Source organism: Parasteatoda tepidariorum, chromosome X2 (assembly GCF_043381705.1).
Source record: "Parasteatoda tepidariorum isolate YZ-2023 chromosome X2, CAS_Ptep_4.0, whole genome shotgun sequence".
Lineage (NCBI taxonomy): Eukaryota > Metazoa > Arthropoda > Arachnida > Araneae > Theridiidae > Parasteatoda > Parasteatoda tepidariorum.
The window spans coordinates 35,620,961-35,635,364 of record NC_092215.1 but is presented as its reverse complement, the minus strand read 5'-3'; the positions used below and the strand labels follow the sequence as shown (position 1 = coordinate 35,635,364).

General features: G+C 30.3%; 1 protein-coding gene across 1 annotated transcript in view; it reads left to right on the top strand.

The window, feature by feature from the left end:
* Positions 1–14,404, top strand: part of LOC107448478 (WD repeat-containing protein 17) — a 142,662-nt gene that overhangs the window by 113,574 nt on the left and 14,684 nt on the right. The window contains exons 13-16 of the mRNA XM_043039824.2: positions 2,379–2,528; positions 2,881–3,017; positions 4,148–4,267; positions 11,782–11,937. Coding sequence (XP_042895758.1) covers positions 2,379–2,528; positions 2,881–3,017; positions 4,148–4,267; positions 11,782–11,937 — 563 coding nt within the window. The remainder of the gene's footprint in view (positions 1–2,378; positions 2,529–2,880; positions 3,018–4,147; positions 4,268–11,781; positions 11,938–14,404) is intronic.

Here is a 14,404-nt window from a genome sequence, read left to right as displayed (position 1 = left end):
TGAATTTTCTTTATGAATAGATTTTTCATCCGTCTTCATTAAAATCAAATTGCATTTATATCACTATAGGTTTCATTTCTTTTTATTGTGCGTATAATATTTGATTAACCAAACGGGAGATTTTGAATTTTTTGACATTTTTGTTCAATATTTCCCAATTTTGTTAAAAATATTCTTATGAAAAATGTTTAGCGTGCAATGCCAGCTATACATAATTAAAGTTTCCAAAAAGGAGAATGTGACTTAGTTTTACAAAACTGCTCTTTTAAACCATTTTAAATAAAGTTAAAAACATGTTGAACGTTGATAAAATAACTAAACATACACACTTTAAAAATGCACTACTTTGGAATGCTAAAAAAATATCAAAATTTAAATTATGTTTGACATTAAGAGTAAAATATTTTTATAATTCTATTTATTAAATATTTGCTGAATGCAAATATTTTTTTTTCCAATGCCCACCTTTCTAGAATGACCCACTTGGGCATCTGAAGGGCAGATTTGTTGGCCACTCTTTCAGGGGCACCATATTAGGTGGGCCAACGTTGCTCCCACAGTAAGGACAGATAGTACAGAGAAGGAAAGAACATTCATGCCTTGCCCGGGATTCAAACCCAGAACCTTTCTGGTGCAAGGGCAGTTCCATTATCCCTACACAGGCCGGTCGGCTAGAATGCAAATAAATAAGTTATTAAGAAAAGCTAAAATATTTCTATTTGATATGGGTATAACTACTTTTGAATGAGACTTGAAAATATACTACTTTATTAACTAAACACTTTGATGCATGTTGCATTAATCAAAGTTTAAAAGGCTCTTTATGCTGAAATATTTCATGTAATAACTTTCATTAACTTATTCTTACTTTATAAAAAAATTTAAAATTTCTACCCTATTTTTTTACTCGATTGTTATCAGATAGACACACAGCAATTTTTTTTTAATTGACCTTCATTTTTCGTTGGAGTAAAGAATTGATATAACTTTTATTCTCAGAGTATTTAACTCTGAATTTTTTGCACTTTTAAATGGCTAAACAAAAAAAGAAAATCTCCATGTAATTTCATGGAAACATACTGATATTAAGTGAAAATTTCATCATAGAGTTAATAAGAAGAACCGTGTTTCCTCAAATATTTTTCTTGGGTAAACAGTTTTTTTTTTATTCTGAAAGAAGTGTTTTCTCCTTTCCTCATAATTTTATTTATTTTCTGCTTAAGTGGGATTGAAAATAAAGCATATTGAGTGAAAATTTTGTTATTGACATCCCTCCCTTTGTTTAGTNATATTTTTTTTACAATGCCCACCTTTTTAGAATGACCCGCTTGGGCATCATACAGGCATCTGAAGGGTAGATTTGTTGGCCACTCTTTCAGGGGCACCATATTAGGTGGGCCAGCGTTGCTTCCACAGTAAGGACAGATAGTACAGAGAAGGAAAGAACATCCATGCCTTGCCCGGGATTCGAACCCAGAACCTTTCTGATCCAAGGGCAGTTCCCTAACCCCTACATAGGCTGGTTGACTAGAATGCAAAAAAATAAGTTATTAAATAAAGCTAAAATATTTCTATTTGATATGGGTATAACTACTTTTGAATGAGACTTGAAAATATGCTACTTTATTAACTAAACACTTTGATGCATGTTGCATTAATCAAATTTTAAAAGGCTCTTTATGCTGAAATATTTCATGCAATAATTTTCATTAACTTATAAAAGAATTTAAAATTTTTTCCCTATTTTTTTTACTTAATTGTTATCAGAAAGACACACAGCATTTTTTTTTCTATTGACCTTCATCTTTCGTTGGAGTAAAGAATTGGTATAACTTTTATTCTCAGAGTATTTAACTCTGAATTTTTTGCACTTTTAAATGGCTGCTTTTCTGCTAATCAAAAAAAGAAAATCTCCATGTAATTTCATGGAAACATACTGATATTAAGTGAAAATTTCATCAGAAGGTTAATAAAAAGAACCGTGTTTCCTCAAATAATTTTCTTGGTTAAACAGTTTTTTTTATTCAGAAGGAAGTGTTTTCTCCTTTCTTCATAATTTTATTTATTTTCTGCTTAAGTGGGATTGAAAGTAAAGCATATTGGGTGAAAATTTTGTTATTGACATCCCTCCCTTTGTTTAGTTTTAATCTTGCCATTTGAATATTATTTTTTTAAACAATTCCTTTCTATTAGTTGTTATACATATAGATTTCTTTTTACTTGAATATGCTACACCTTTACTGGAAAAAATTGTAGTACACTTGTATTTAAATTAAATTATCATTTCTATTAAATCTTTGAAAAAGCCTTACTTTTTTATATATTTTTAATCAACTTAAATACCTATGAATTTAAACTTTTATTTAATACTTTTTCAGGTCTTGCCTGTCATTCTGAAAGACCTTTCTTTCTTGTTAGTACATCACGGGATTCAACTGTTCGTTTGTGGTCTATGTTGCCTTTAGTTACTTCATTATATATCAAATTATTAACATCAAGTCCTTTGAATACTGTATTTTCAACTTCTGGTAAGTGTCTGGAAACTAATGTGTTGTTAATAAAGTTGATGTAATTAGATTACCAGATTGGGAATTAAATCAGAGTTATATTTTGAGATGGTGTGTCTTATGGGATTAAGTTGCTCATAGAAAAAAAGAAATCTTCTACATTATTATTTGGAGATGCTACACAAAAAAACTGATGTTTGGGTTTTCTAGTATTCAGTGTCTTAGTAGTTAAACAATACTAAATTTCTAAAAGCAAAAATTTGTTCTTCCTTTTGCAACTACTTTTATCATAATTAAAACTAGTATAATGCTAAGTTTGTCCTATTTTATAGAATTTTTAGATTAATTTATTTGCTTTTTTCTGTACTTCCAGTTGTACAACCAACTTGTGACTTTGATGAAGGGTTTCTTCTATTTGGTACTCAATCTAAGCTTGTTAAAGATATTATTACAAAGTCAAATTCATTATCTGGCATTGATAAGTGGAAAGCTGTTTCTGAATTTTTTTGTGTAAGATAATTTTAGCATTTTTAATTTACAACTTTTTCCTTTAAAGCAACAAAAATATCATTAATTATAGATGTTGCATTATTAATGTAATTTTTAATTCTGACTGTTTAACTACAGAAAATCAATAATACCTCTAAAAGAATGGGGGGAAAATATTACTTTTTTACTTATATGTTATATAAATTTTAAAAAAAAAATTTAACTGTTTTATTTAGTTTTTAACCAAACTGTACAAAGAAATATAAAGGTACATGGTAAGATTTTCTGCTATGTATAAAAAATCAGAAACCTGTTAAAGATGTAATTAGCATGCAGTAAATTGTTTGAGTTCTTGCAAAATTAAGCAAATGAAACGTTAGGAAGAATGTTGCATGTTCTGAGTTGGCATTTTGAAATATATCTTTTACTAAAGATTAAAAATTGGACACTGCAAGATCGAAATCTTAACTTTTATTAAACTCCAAACAAATATATTCATAACAAAAACATAATGCCAAATTGTAGACATCATTAGAATTCCAGAATAACTATAAAAAAGAGAAAAAAAGCAAAAGAAGCTTTTGAAGAAACATATATACATTTTAAATTAATTGAACTCAGTATACAGATGGCAGTTCAATTTCAGCATAGAAGATTACAACTTTGACTGTAGTGGCTCATCTTTACTAGAACTGAGTTCATGATGGAATCCTTACAGAATCTTCGATACTTAAGCCTAGTCTATCATTCGGTTCTAACACAAGGTTATCTTAATTCAATACTAAAAAATTTCTGAAAGAAAATAGAAAAAAAATAATGTTTAATTAATCTAGCATTCTCAGTTGTTTAGAATTGGATTGAGCTTGAAATTTCAAGGAAAAAAAATCATAAATTCCTCTATTACATTCAGGGTCTCTATATTTTTCTAACTATATGATCTGAAAATTTTAAGGTCTTTTTTTTTTCCACAATGACTTCTTATTTCAACTATTAATTTAAGAATAAAGTGTAATATTTTTTGTTACTATAGTATCTTTAATAAAACAGTTATGAATTTTACATTTGTTGTTTGGATTAGTTGTTCTGTATTTGTTATATGGTATGTATGTGAATGTTATTTGTAATTATTTAACACTAAATATTTATTTAAGGCATCACCTGAACTATCAAACTTGTGGGATCTTTTGTCCATTGTTGGTGATAAAGAAATTGATTTTAACCATTACAAAACTGGAATTGTTCATCGAAAGCACATTACCAAGTTAGCTATGGTATGTTTTTTCTTCTTTTTATAAAAAATACAAGGAAACTCCTTTATAACAAGGAAAAACATATAAATCAAAGCAATTCAATTTTAATATGAGTGTTGTACCTAAATATATTAAAATCATCAAAAAATAAAAATTATAATGCACAAAAATGAATGAGAAAGCTTTTAAAAATGGGTTACTCTTAATATTTGTTACTTACACAGTGGAGAAGAATTTTTGTGCTTTGTTTATTATTCAAGTCAGTATGTTTTTTCACCTGCTGCTTCAGTTACAACACTCGGGGTATAAATGCATTATCACTAGCATCTTAGTAGCAACAGCAACATTGCTTAAAGTGTGGCACCATTTTATTAAAGCCTTATCTGCATCTTTCTATCATTTTTCAAACATTTGTAATATTATTGGCATCTTGCACTTTTTAAAGCATTATGTCATATTACTTGATCAGTTGCTACTATCATTTTTTTTCCATCCAAAATCTGTTGCAACTTTCTAGTAGTATTTTTCATTAAAAATGAAAGATTATTAAAACTTGTTGAAAATAATATATTACTTTATTATATTTCTTTAGAACAGGATTATTTCATAATATTGGTTGTTTACTTAAACTTATACTAAAGCTGTTTTCTCAATGTTATTTTGTCATTTTTTAATTATTTTACTTACAAGCCCAGACGCAGAAAGTGCCTGAAACTGTGACGCACGTCGCAGAACAAACGAAGTCCCACATAACAATTAGTATCTTGAATAAAATTCTTGTTAGCTTTGACCACTTGATGTTTCCCAGGAATGATGTTGCTTTAGAAGAGGAACATTTGACACCCTGCACAAATTTCAGCACATTTATCAGTAATCTCCCTCTCCCATATCTTTGAAATTTTAGGGAGGAAATTAATGAATTAGCTTTTGGCTATGACATTTTTATAAAATGGGTGTATCAGTTTTTAGAAGACAGTAGGAGAAATCGATTGCTATTTTTATCAATGAGCTTCTAAAGCAAACCGTAAAAGAATTAAATTCTGAGATTTCCATCTTCATAAAGTTTCTGACTTTTATATTTTCCATTCCCATTTCAGAAGCAATTTGTGAATCGTGGGGATCCACGATTGACAGAACTTTTTCTAAAAGACCAAATACTTTTATGGAGATGAAGTTGTTGGAACAACAGACCAGCGAATGTTTGTGTTTGCAAATGTTGCACCATCTGGGCACTTGTCCCTTCGAAAGATTTTTAAGGCAGCCCTTATTTTAATGTTCGGACCTTCATATCATAGGCATTTTATTAATAATTCCTCATCATCGTCGTTCTTAACAAAATTTTGTACTTCAAAGGTGATTGAAAAAGTAACAAATCAGGAATGTTTGTCTAGGTTTAAAAAATAATGTAGTGTATCTGTGTATGATCCTGTATTTTAAAGAATGAAAATATAGTATTTTAACGTAAAGGTAACTTTTTTTCGCTGTGAAATGTTTGCAGAACATTTGTATAAATTAATAAGTCCTGTTGCAGAACATTTGAAAATATTCTGCTTATGGGCTTACAAGTAACATATATACTATTCAGTTTTCATTGGTACTTGTTTTATCCTACAGTTTGCAAGCTGTTATTTTAAATTATCTAATTTACATTATGAATATTTAGTGTATTGAAAAGAATCTTATTTGAAAAGATCACATTCCCATATTTTGATCTTTAAAAACAATTGATATAGAAATATTGGTTTTAATCCTTTGTTGAATTATTACGCTTATAACATTTTTATTAATCATATTTTTCCTAATCATAAAATATTTACTCTTTACGTATATCTTTAATGTAAAGATTTATCTATAATTTTACATGGGTTCTAGCTTTTAGTAAAAAAGGACTAGGAAATTTGGAAGGCCTGAGGACCCGTAGTTTTTAAAGTTTTGCTGAATCAATGATTTTAAGCTTTCTAAAGTTTCTTTTTATATTTCAGTATTATCAAAACCATAGAGGAATGTGTATACTTAGTGTAAAGTTTAATATTTTTATCCTGTTAACAGATAGTGCACAATCCTAAATTATTAATTTTTATTCTTCTATGAACGAAATATTACCTTTGCCTATTATCAAAAGAATTGATAAAAAGAAATCAACTCTGAAATTTAAAAGCAGATCAAACATAATTCACAGATAATACCAGCAGTTACATGAAACATGGAAGCTAGAAGTAAAAAATCTATTTAATGGTTAAATGTACAATGTCTTCTCTTAGTCATTTCAATAACTATCCATGATTTCTTATTCGCCCTTTGCTAGAAGACAGATGCCTTTAAAATAAATAGTTATAGTTATTTTCTCTGCATATATATATCGGGTTGAGTAAAAAGTTTTCCGCCAAGGAGAGATACCTCCCTGCCAGGAGCAGCCATTCCCGTGGTAGTTAACCTTTTCTGAAACGGGCTTTTCCATTTTAAAGCTGAAAGTTGGAACTACACAACTGTGTAATTTGTTTGTCAAAACTTTATCATCTTGTGCGCCAAAAAAGTGTTTAAAATGGAGCTATCACATAAGCAGATCAGAACAATTATGTACTATGAGTTCCGAAATAAACTCAGTGTAACTGAATGCCACAAGAAAATGTGTGAAAGTTTAGGTTTCAATACTGTTTCTTATGATACAGTAAAAGTTTGGTTTCGAAAGTTTAATAGTGGGAATTTCAACATTGAATATGAACCACATTCTGACCACCCTATTGAGGTTGATTGTAAGCAATTAAAGCAAATTATTGATCAAGACAGAAATGTTTCAACATGAGCCATTGCGTTAGAGCTTGACGTTTGCCAAAAACAATAGTACAGGGTAACAAAAAATTATAGGGATCATTTTTGAATGTTTTTATTTCCAAAATTTATTACATAAATTCAGCGTTGTTTCTCAATATGTCGACCTCCGGCATAACAGATTTGTCTACACCGCTTCGGCCATGATTTTAAAGCCCGCAAAATGATTTTCTGGGGGATTTTCTTCACCTCTTCTCTAATAGCTCTTTGAAGGCCTCTCAATGTAGAAAATCTTTTCTTATTCAGTTTGTTTTTCAGATGTCCCCATAGGAAATAGTCGCATGGTGAGGCATCAGGACTGTTTGGAATCCATTGTTCTGGTCTCAGGAATTTCACTTGCTGATCTGTTAGGAATTTCTGGGTGACCTTAGATGCATGCGATGGGGCAGAGTCCTGATGGAACACAGCATCACTATTAGAGTATAATCTGCAGCAATCATCCTTAAAAAAGGGTTTAATATCGTCTGTATGGAATACTCAAAATTTATTTTAGGCCCCAGGTTTCACAAACCGAGGTTTGGTCACACCATGGGCGGATATGCCCATACAAACCATTACGCCTTTGACATGAGGCACCGTGGTTGATGGTGTCAAGTCTCGCCNTTTCCAGATGTTCATAAAAAAAATCTGCATTAAGCCCAAATTATGCTCGTTATAATGAAACTATTTAGGTATTAAAATTAAACTAACTATTTTCAAGTTAAATCAGGGCTTAGAAAACTAGCAAGTATGACACTTTTTTGGGGGGTTATAAATTTATTTTGGAACAATACTATATGTTAGTTTTTTGAGCAATCTTAATCATTTGAGTGAACTTTCTATAACTGCATTGTTAGCTTATTTTCATTTCCATGTTCTTCTTCTTTGACACTACAGCCGGTTACCAACTAAGGTCGTCTCAGGCAGTTTATCCCATCTAGATCTATTTTATGCAATATTTCTCTATCTATCAACTCCCAAGTCATATAACCATTTCTCTACTCTATCTAACCATCTTGTTCAAGGTCTTTTTCTTTTTCCCTGTGGGGTTTGGAAGGTTATTTTTTAACAGGATTTTCAAGGCTATATCAAAACATATGTCCTAGCCATTTTATTTGTGAAACCTTGATCACTTTTACTATGTTAGGTTCTTTGTATTTTGGTTGTAATTTTTGAGGTTCTCCAGGTTCTGTTTTCTCTTACTGCTCCAGAAAATTTTCTTACTATTTTTTTTCTTGAAAGTCATCAGTTCCTCTTTGTTAACTGCCCAACTTTGCTGCCATATTAAACTATTAGTCTCTTGGGCAACTGTATTTTTGTTTCACAACTTATGTATTTAGATTTGAACTTGTTTTTTAATCCATGATTACATCAGTTAATCATGTTGATTCAATTTTTGATTTAAATTTTTATGTCATTCTTATTACACTCTATAACAAAAAAATTGACGCACCAAAAAGGAGTTGTCCGATTAAAACGAAAATTGGTGGATAGGAAGACAATGTACAGAATAGTAAATGATTAAAATTTCAAAACAATTGAATAATTTATTGCTGAGTTACAGTAACAAGTTCAATAAGGTGTTGACCCGCCTCTAACCTAGATACAAGTTGCCACACGGCATGGCATAAACCGATAAAGCCCCCGGATGGTCTCTTGCGGTTTTTCCTGCCAAATTCAATCCAATTGTCGAACGAGGTCATCAACGTTCCGTGCCAGATGCAATCGCCTTCCCATCATATCCCAGACATGCTCGATGGAAGAGAGATGTGGTGATCTGGCAGGCCAAGTAATAATGTCTGTTCCTTAATGGCTTAGGGAAAAAGGTTTAATAAGTAAAACAAAAGATTAAATGATTAATTTAGAATGAACCATTAAGAATTAATTTAGAATAAACAATTACAAAATACTAGAATTACAATATCCTGTAAACGGATACGTATCATCTTATTAAGAAACATGGCCAAAAGTATAATGTTAAAAAATTTGCGTTGTTGCAATAAACCTAAACTATTGATTAACCTGAAAGAAAAATAAATAGCTGAAAAGGAATGGACTGGTAAGAATAAAAAAACTGAGACAGATAAAAAAAAATACAGAAATTTGTAAACTCACCACATTTTATTTGTCAGACAGCATACTCTTTTTTTTTTTGAAAAATTAAAAAACTTATAGATACATAACATCACTATCTACAGCCACACAGGCCACAAATTGTAAATTATTAAACAGTTTAAGAGGATGTACATGGATTCATCTCGTCCTAAGAACTCGTCACCATATTCTTCTAAAAAAACAGACTCCACGCCTCCCTGATGCACCGACGTACTTCAGGGGGCCCACAAAAAAATCGAATGAATGCTTCTCGAAAAGGGGGAAAAGGAGTCCCTCACTCCCACGTTGCCATTACTTTTTGTTGAATACTGTTGCACTTCGGGAACTCAGCTGACAGGTGTCGCTGCGGGGAAAGTTCAGCTTAATCCCATGGCGTCTCAAAAGCTGCTCCTCTAGATAATCTGCTCCTATAGGATCAGTCCATGCAATTTCTTCCTTGTTACAAAGCAATACTTCAAGTCTTATATTTTTGCAACTTATGTCTTTTCTTAAAGACATTAAAATTTTTAAACAGTGTTTAACACCAAGGAAGAGTTTGACAAGCTTGCAGACAGTTCATAGCAACATGTGCCGTATATGGTCTGGCATTGTCCTGCTGAAAAACCAGCCCAGGGCGCTGCAGAAGGAACGGTAGCGAAACAGGTCTTAGGATGTTGTCGACGTACCGCTGTGCTGTAAGTGTACCTCTAATGATGACCAAAGGGGTCCGGCTGTCAAAGGAAATGGCACCCCAGACCATAATGCCTTGTTGAGGGCCGGTGTGGCGTGCAATAGTGAAGGCAGGATCCCCCCTCTGCCCTTTGCGTCTCCAAACACGTCTTCGATGATCGTCAGGACACAGTTGGAAGCGGGATCCGCCGCTAAAGACTATTTGTCCCCAGTCGGCATCATTCCAGCCTGTACGAGCGTCGATTCTGCGCGTCTTAGTGAGTTCTTGGTGCATCAATTTTTTTATTATAGAGTGTATGTACTATTGTGCCCAAATATTTAAATTGAGCTATTTATTCAAACTCATGTTCATTAATTTTCAGTGTTTGCAGATTTGTGATTCAGTTTGTCATTGCCATGAATCTAGTTTTTTCATTGTTGACTGACAATTCTATGTTTTTTGTTGCTTAACAAATCTTTTTTTTGCTATGTTAACTATGTTTATTTGTCTTAATTGTTATACTATGTTTTTTCCTTGTTTAACAAAAATTGTGTTCTGCGTTTGTATACCAGACTCTCTAATTATGTTCTCTAGTGCTAAATTAAACAGAATACATGACAAAGAGGCTGCCTGTTTCAGTTTCTTCTAAGTATAGAAAGCATCTGATTCTTCTGATTCCATTTTTACTCTATTAAGTTTCATTCTTATGAGGCTAACCAACTTATTACGTATTCCTAACTCTGACATTGCTTGATACAATTTCTCTCCATTAATTGATTCTATCAAGAGCTCATTTTCAAGTTGGCAAGTTTTAATTATTCTATGCTATACTTCTATAAAATTTAATAAAGGTAATTATTGTCTTGAAAAGAGTTAAGTTTACTTATATTATTGTTATATTCTAAGTATTCATAAAAATCCTTATTGATTTACATATATATTAGGATATAAAATTTACATTCTGCTGACTAATATTCTAATTGTTAATTATCTAGAAGTAATATTTTGAAAGAAATACAAAGCATAATATTAAGGCATTCCTTATCTCAGTAAAAAAAGTATTATGCATAAGGAATTTTAACATATTTTCCAAAAATAAATTTATAGCTTTCAGTGATATGAATTTATTACATATTTACGCTGATGCTTTATCTGTTTAGAAGTAAAATTAATTAGGATGATGCTTAGATGTGAATTTTATACTCTTGTCTTATACTCTGAAAAAATCGACATAAACACCACAAAATGTTACTTCGCTGAAACATTTTCCTTTCCAGAAAGTTTTTTTAATGCATAATAAAAAGTTACCTATAATTTGAGTCTTCTGCATTTCATGGTGATGTATTTAATTATTATGGTGATTTATTTGGACATTTTCACAGAAATCAAAGCATTTTTTTGTATTAATGTTAATTTACATAATTACTAATTTTTGGTACTTGATTCATGAATCACAAAAATTAGTTATCGTAATTTTTATCCTAGCTTGCTTCCAAGAACATGTTGTCTAGAGAATTAAGTTGTAATGATCTGCGAGTTAATATCACATAATTACCATTCCTTTTTTTTACAACAGTTTCTGAGTTCTTTATTGTAGAAATAGTATAAATGCTGAATATTTTTTTTTTATCATTTATTGCTACAAATTGTTCATAAGTGACTTTCCAATCTGATATTATTGAAGACTTAAAAAAAGCTTCATTTACATATATTTTAGTGTGCTAATAGACCTGTGTTGTTTGAACACTTTTATATATTTTTAAAGGGAAACCAATTACTTTGTAATGAAATTCAATCTTCCTATCAATTTTTATTGGATCGGAAAGGTTAAAATGATTTTCTAAATAACTAAAAGAAATCTTTGTATTTAATTGGGCAATAAGTTTTATTTTAATTATTATATTTAGGTTTTTTTAATGCTTGACTTTTATTGAAATTTCTTTATTTACTTTGGAACCCATAGACTTCAGCATTAGAAAAGGAACTAGCAAATGTCTCCTTCTTTGGCTCTGGTGTGAACTCTTGTGGGAAAAATGAAAATATGAAAAAAGCAGCAGAATATCATATATTGACCGGTAATTTGAAGAAATATTGTGACCTTAAGATTCAGTTGGGTGAAGTATGTTCAAATTATCCTTTTTTGAAACAAAATTTAAGTTAAAATTTCATGTAAATTTAAATATTTTATAAGCGTATATAAATTAAGAATATATTCTGCTGTTTTAGCATAAAATTAAGTTCTTTCTTTAATTTTTAAGTAGTATGCATTAGGATTTTCTTTTTTTTTACAATAAAAATTTCACAGAAAATATTATGCCTGCCCCCAAAAAATTTTCCTTTGGTCTGAATAACTTATGTATACAATTTAAGTTCAATCAGACAAATTTAACCCTTACTGACTTTATCCAGAATTTTTTTTACTATGATTATATGATAGATTTAGAAGAATTCAAGTGCTGAGAATTTTAATTAAGCTTAATATTTGTTAAATTACAAACTCATATATATTTATTAATACACTTTCATATTTTTGACAATGCAAAACTTTTGACAAATTGTTTTTGTTATCCATCACCAGTTAATAACCCATTAAGACCCAGCATTAATTTCATACCTTTCTCAACACCGTCATTAACTGCTTTTAATCTAACAGCTTTTCATTTGACATATAAATATATTACTTAACTTTTCCATTTTATGAAAATAGTAAGTCTATTTAAAGGCAGATGAAAGAATTTCTGCTTTTCGAAAACACAAAATTATCCACTATTTTGTCTAAATACAAAGAGAGATTATACAGCGCAATTTCAAGTATAAAATTCATTACAAAAAAAAATTTAAGTCGCGTTTCACCAATTGCAATCCTCTGTTCAATCTCCTGACACTCCTGATCTAGAAAAAACACTTTTTTCAATTTTGCGAATATTTTCATCATAAATGAATGAAGCAGATAACTTTTCTGATAAACTATTCTACCTCTCATAATTAGCTTTCAAATACACTATGCGAAACTAATTAATAGATGTGATGGGAAAAATAACATATCTGTATCTAGTTTTGTTCCAGAAGGATAAGTACAATATTTTAGTTTCCAATGTTCATAGCTGTTCTGTTACTACTCAAAATCTGCATGTTAGATACCTCAGCAGTTTTAGAGATTTCTTCAGGACGCATATAATTGAAATGATTTCTCTGCCTAAAATTGCATTTATTCGGGAATGATTTTTGCTTTTTTTCAAAGTATAATGAATTCTAGTCCTGTAAAATTCTCTATCACTGATTTTTAATTTTAATTCCCTGAAGTAGTTAAATAAACAAGACAACATTTGTCTTTTCAATGGTAATTTTTCCCAGTTATTTCATGACCAATACATCTTATTACAAATAAACACTATTGTACTGTTGTATCTAGTTATAATACCATGCTCATCAAATAGAAACTGCCTCAATAGTCAGTATCAGTACTGCAACAGAAACTACTGCATTGTAACTTTCACTCGGTTAAAAATAATCGCAAACCAATAGACAGGAAGACACCACTGTCAAACCAACAAGGACAAAAGGGGTCTTCTATTTATATGCCTTCCTCTTGAAGTTGGCACGTGTTAAAATAGGTTTATCTACCCAAACTAGCAGGATTGCATTTAAAATTTTAAAAGTTAAAAGAAAGGGACACCATTGACCTTAGTATAAATAATATTAATTTTTCATTCCTCTGAATTTTGTATTTATGTTTATTTCACTGGGCCAAGTTAAGATGATATATTTAATTTAACTTTTGTTTCCAAATTAAGCTGTTAACTTTGTATCAAATTACTGTACCTATAGGTTGGTTGCCACATACATTATATATTTTTGATGAATACCTGCATAAATTAATTGCTACTTAAAATGAATTTTTTTTTATAAAGATTTAACCCATTTAGGGATTTCTATATATTCGTAATTACTTTCAAAATAATATGAAAGGTTTTGTTCCAAATCTATAAAAGACACGCTATTTTAGAAATAAACTCTTTATATGCTTACTTTTTTTAAATAAATGAGTATGTCTTTTACTCTCCTTTTACGTAAGGCCTATCATCAGGCATGTGAGATTACAAGAAGACTGAAAACCAGATTTTTCATCCCATATTGTCCTACCCTGCTTTCAAATTAGCATTGGCAGGCATAGACAATTCCGAGTTTGGTAAAAAATTAGGCATATGATGATTGGCACTTTGTAAATAAAGGCAAAAAATGAACAACGCCTCAAAGTGAGATTCTTAACTTCGGAAATTGTGTACATTTGACTTCTTTTTTTCAAATTTGTGATTTCAGAAGACTACTTTTAAGCAACTATTTAGTTCTTGTGTAAGTGTTACGTTAAGCACTCTAAATATCTTTTCCTTTTTTCTTTTCTTTTTTTAGTTTAGAGCATCTCTTGACCTATAATTTCCAAAGATGCAGTAAGTCTAATTCTTGTTCTTTTCATAAACTCAACACAACTCAAGAATTGGCTTTAAAATAAAAAATATTTACATAGTAAGAAGAATACAGAATTAACACTAGATAAATAATCAAAATAATTTTCCTTCTTAGCCCTT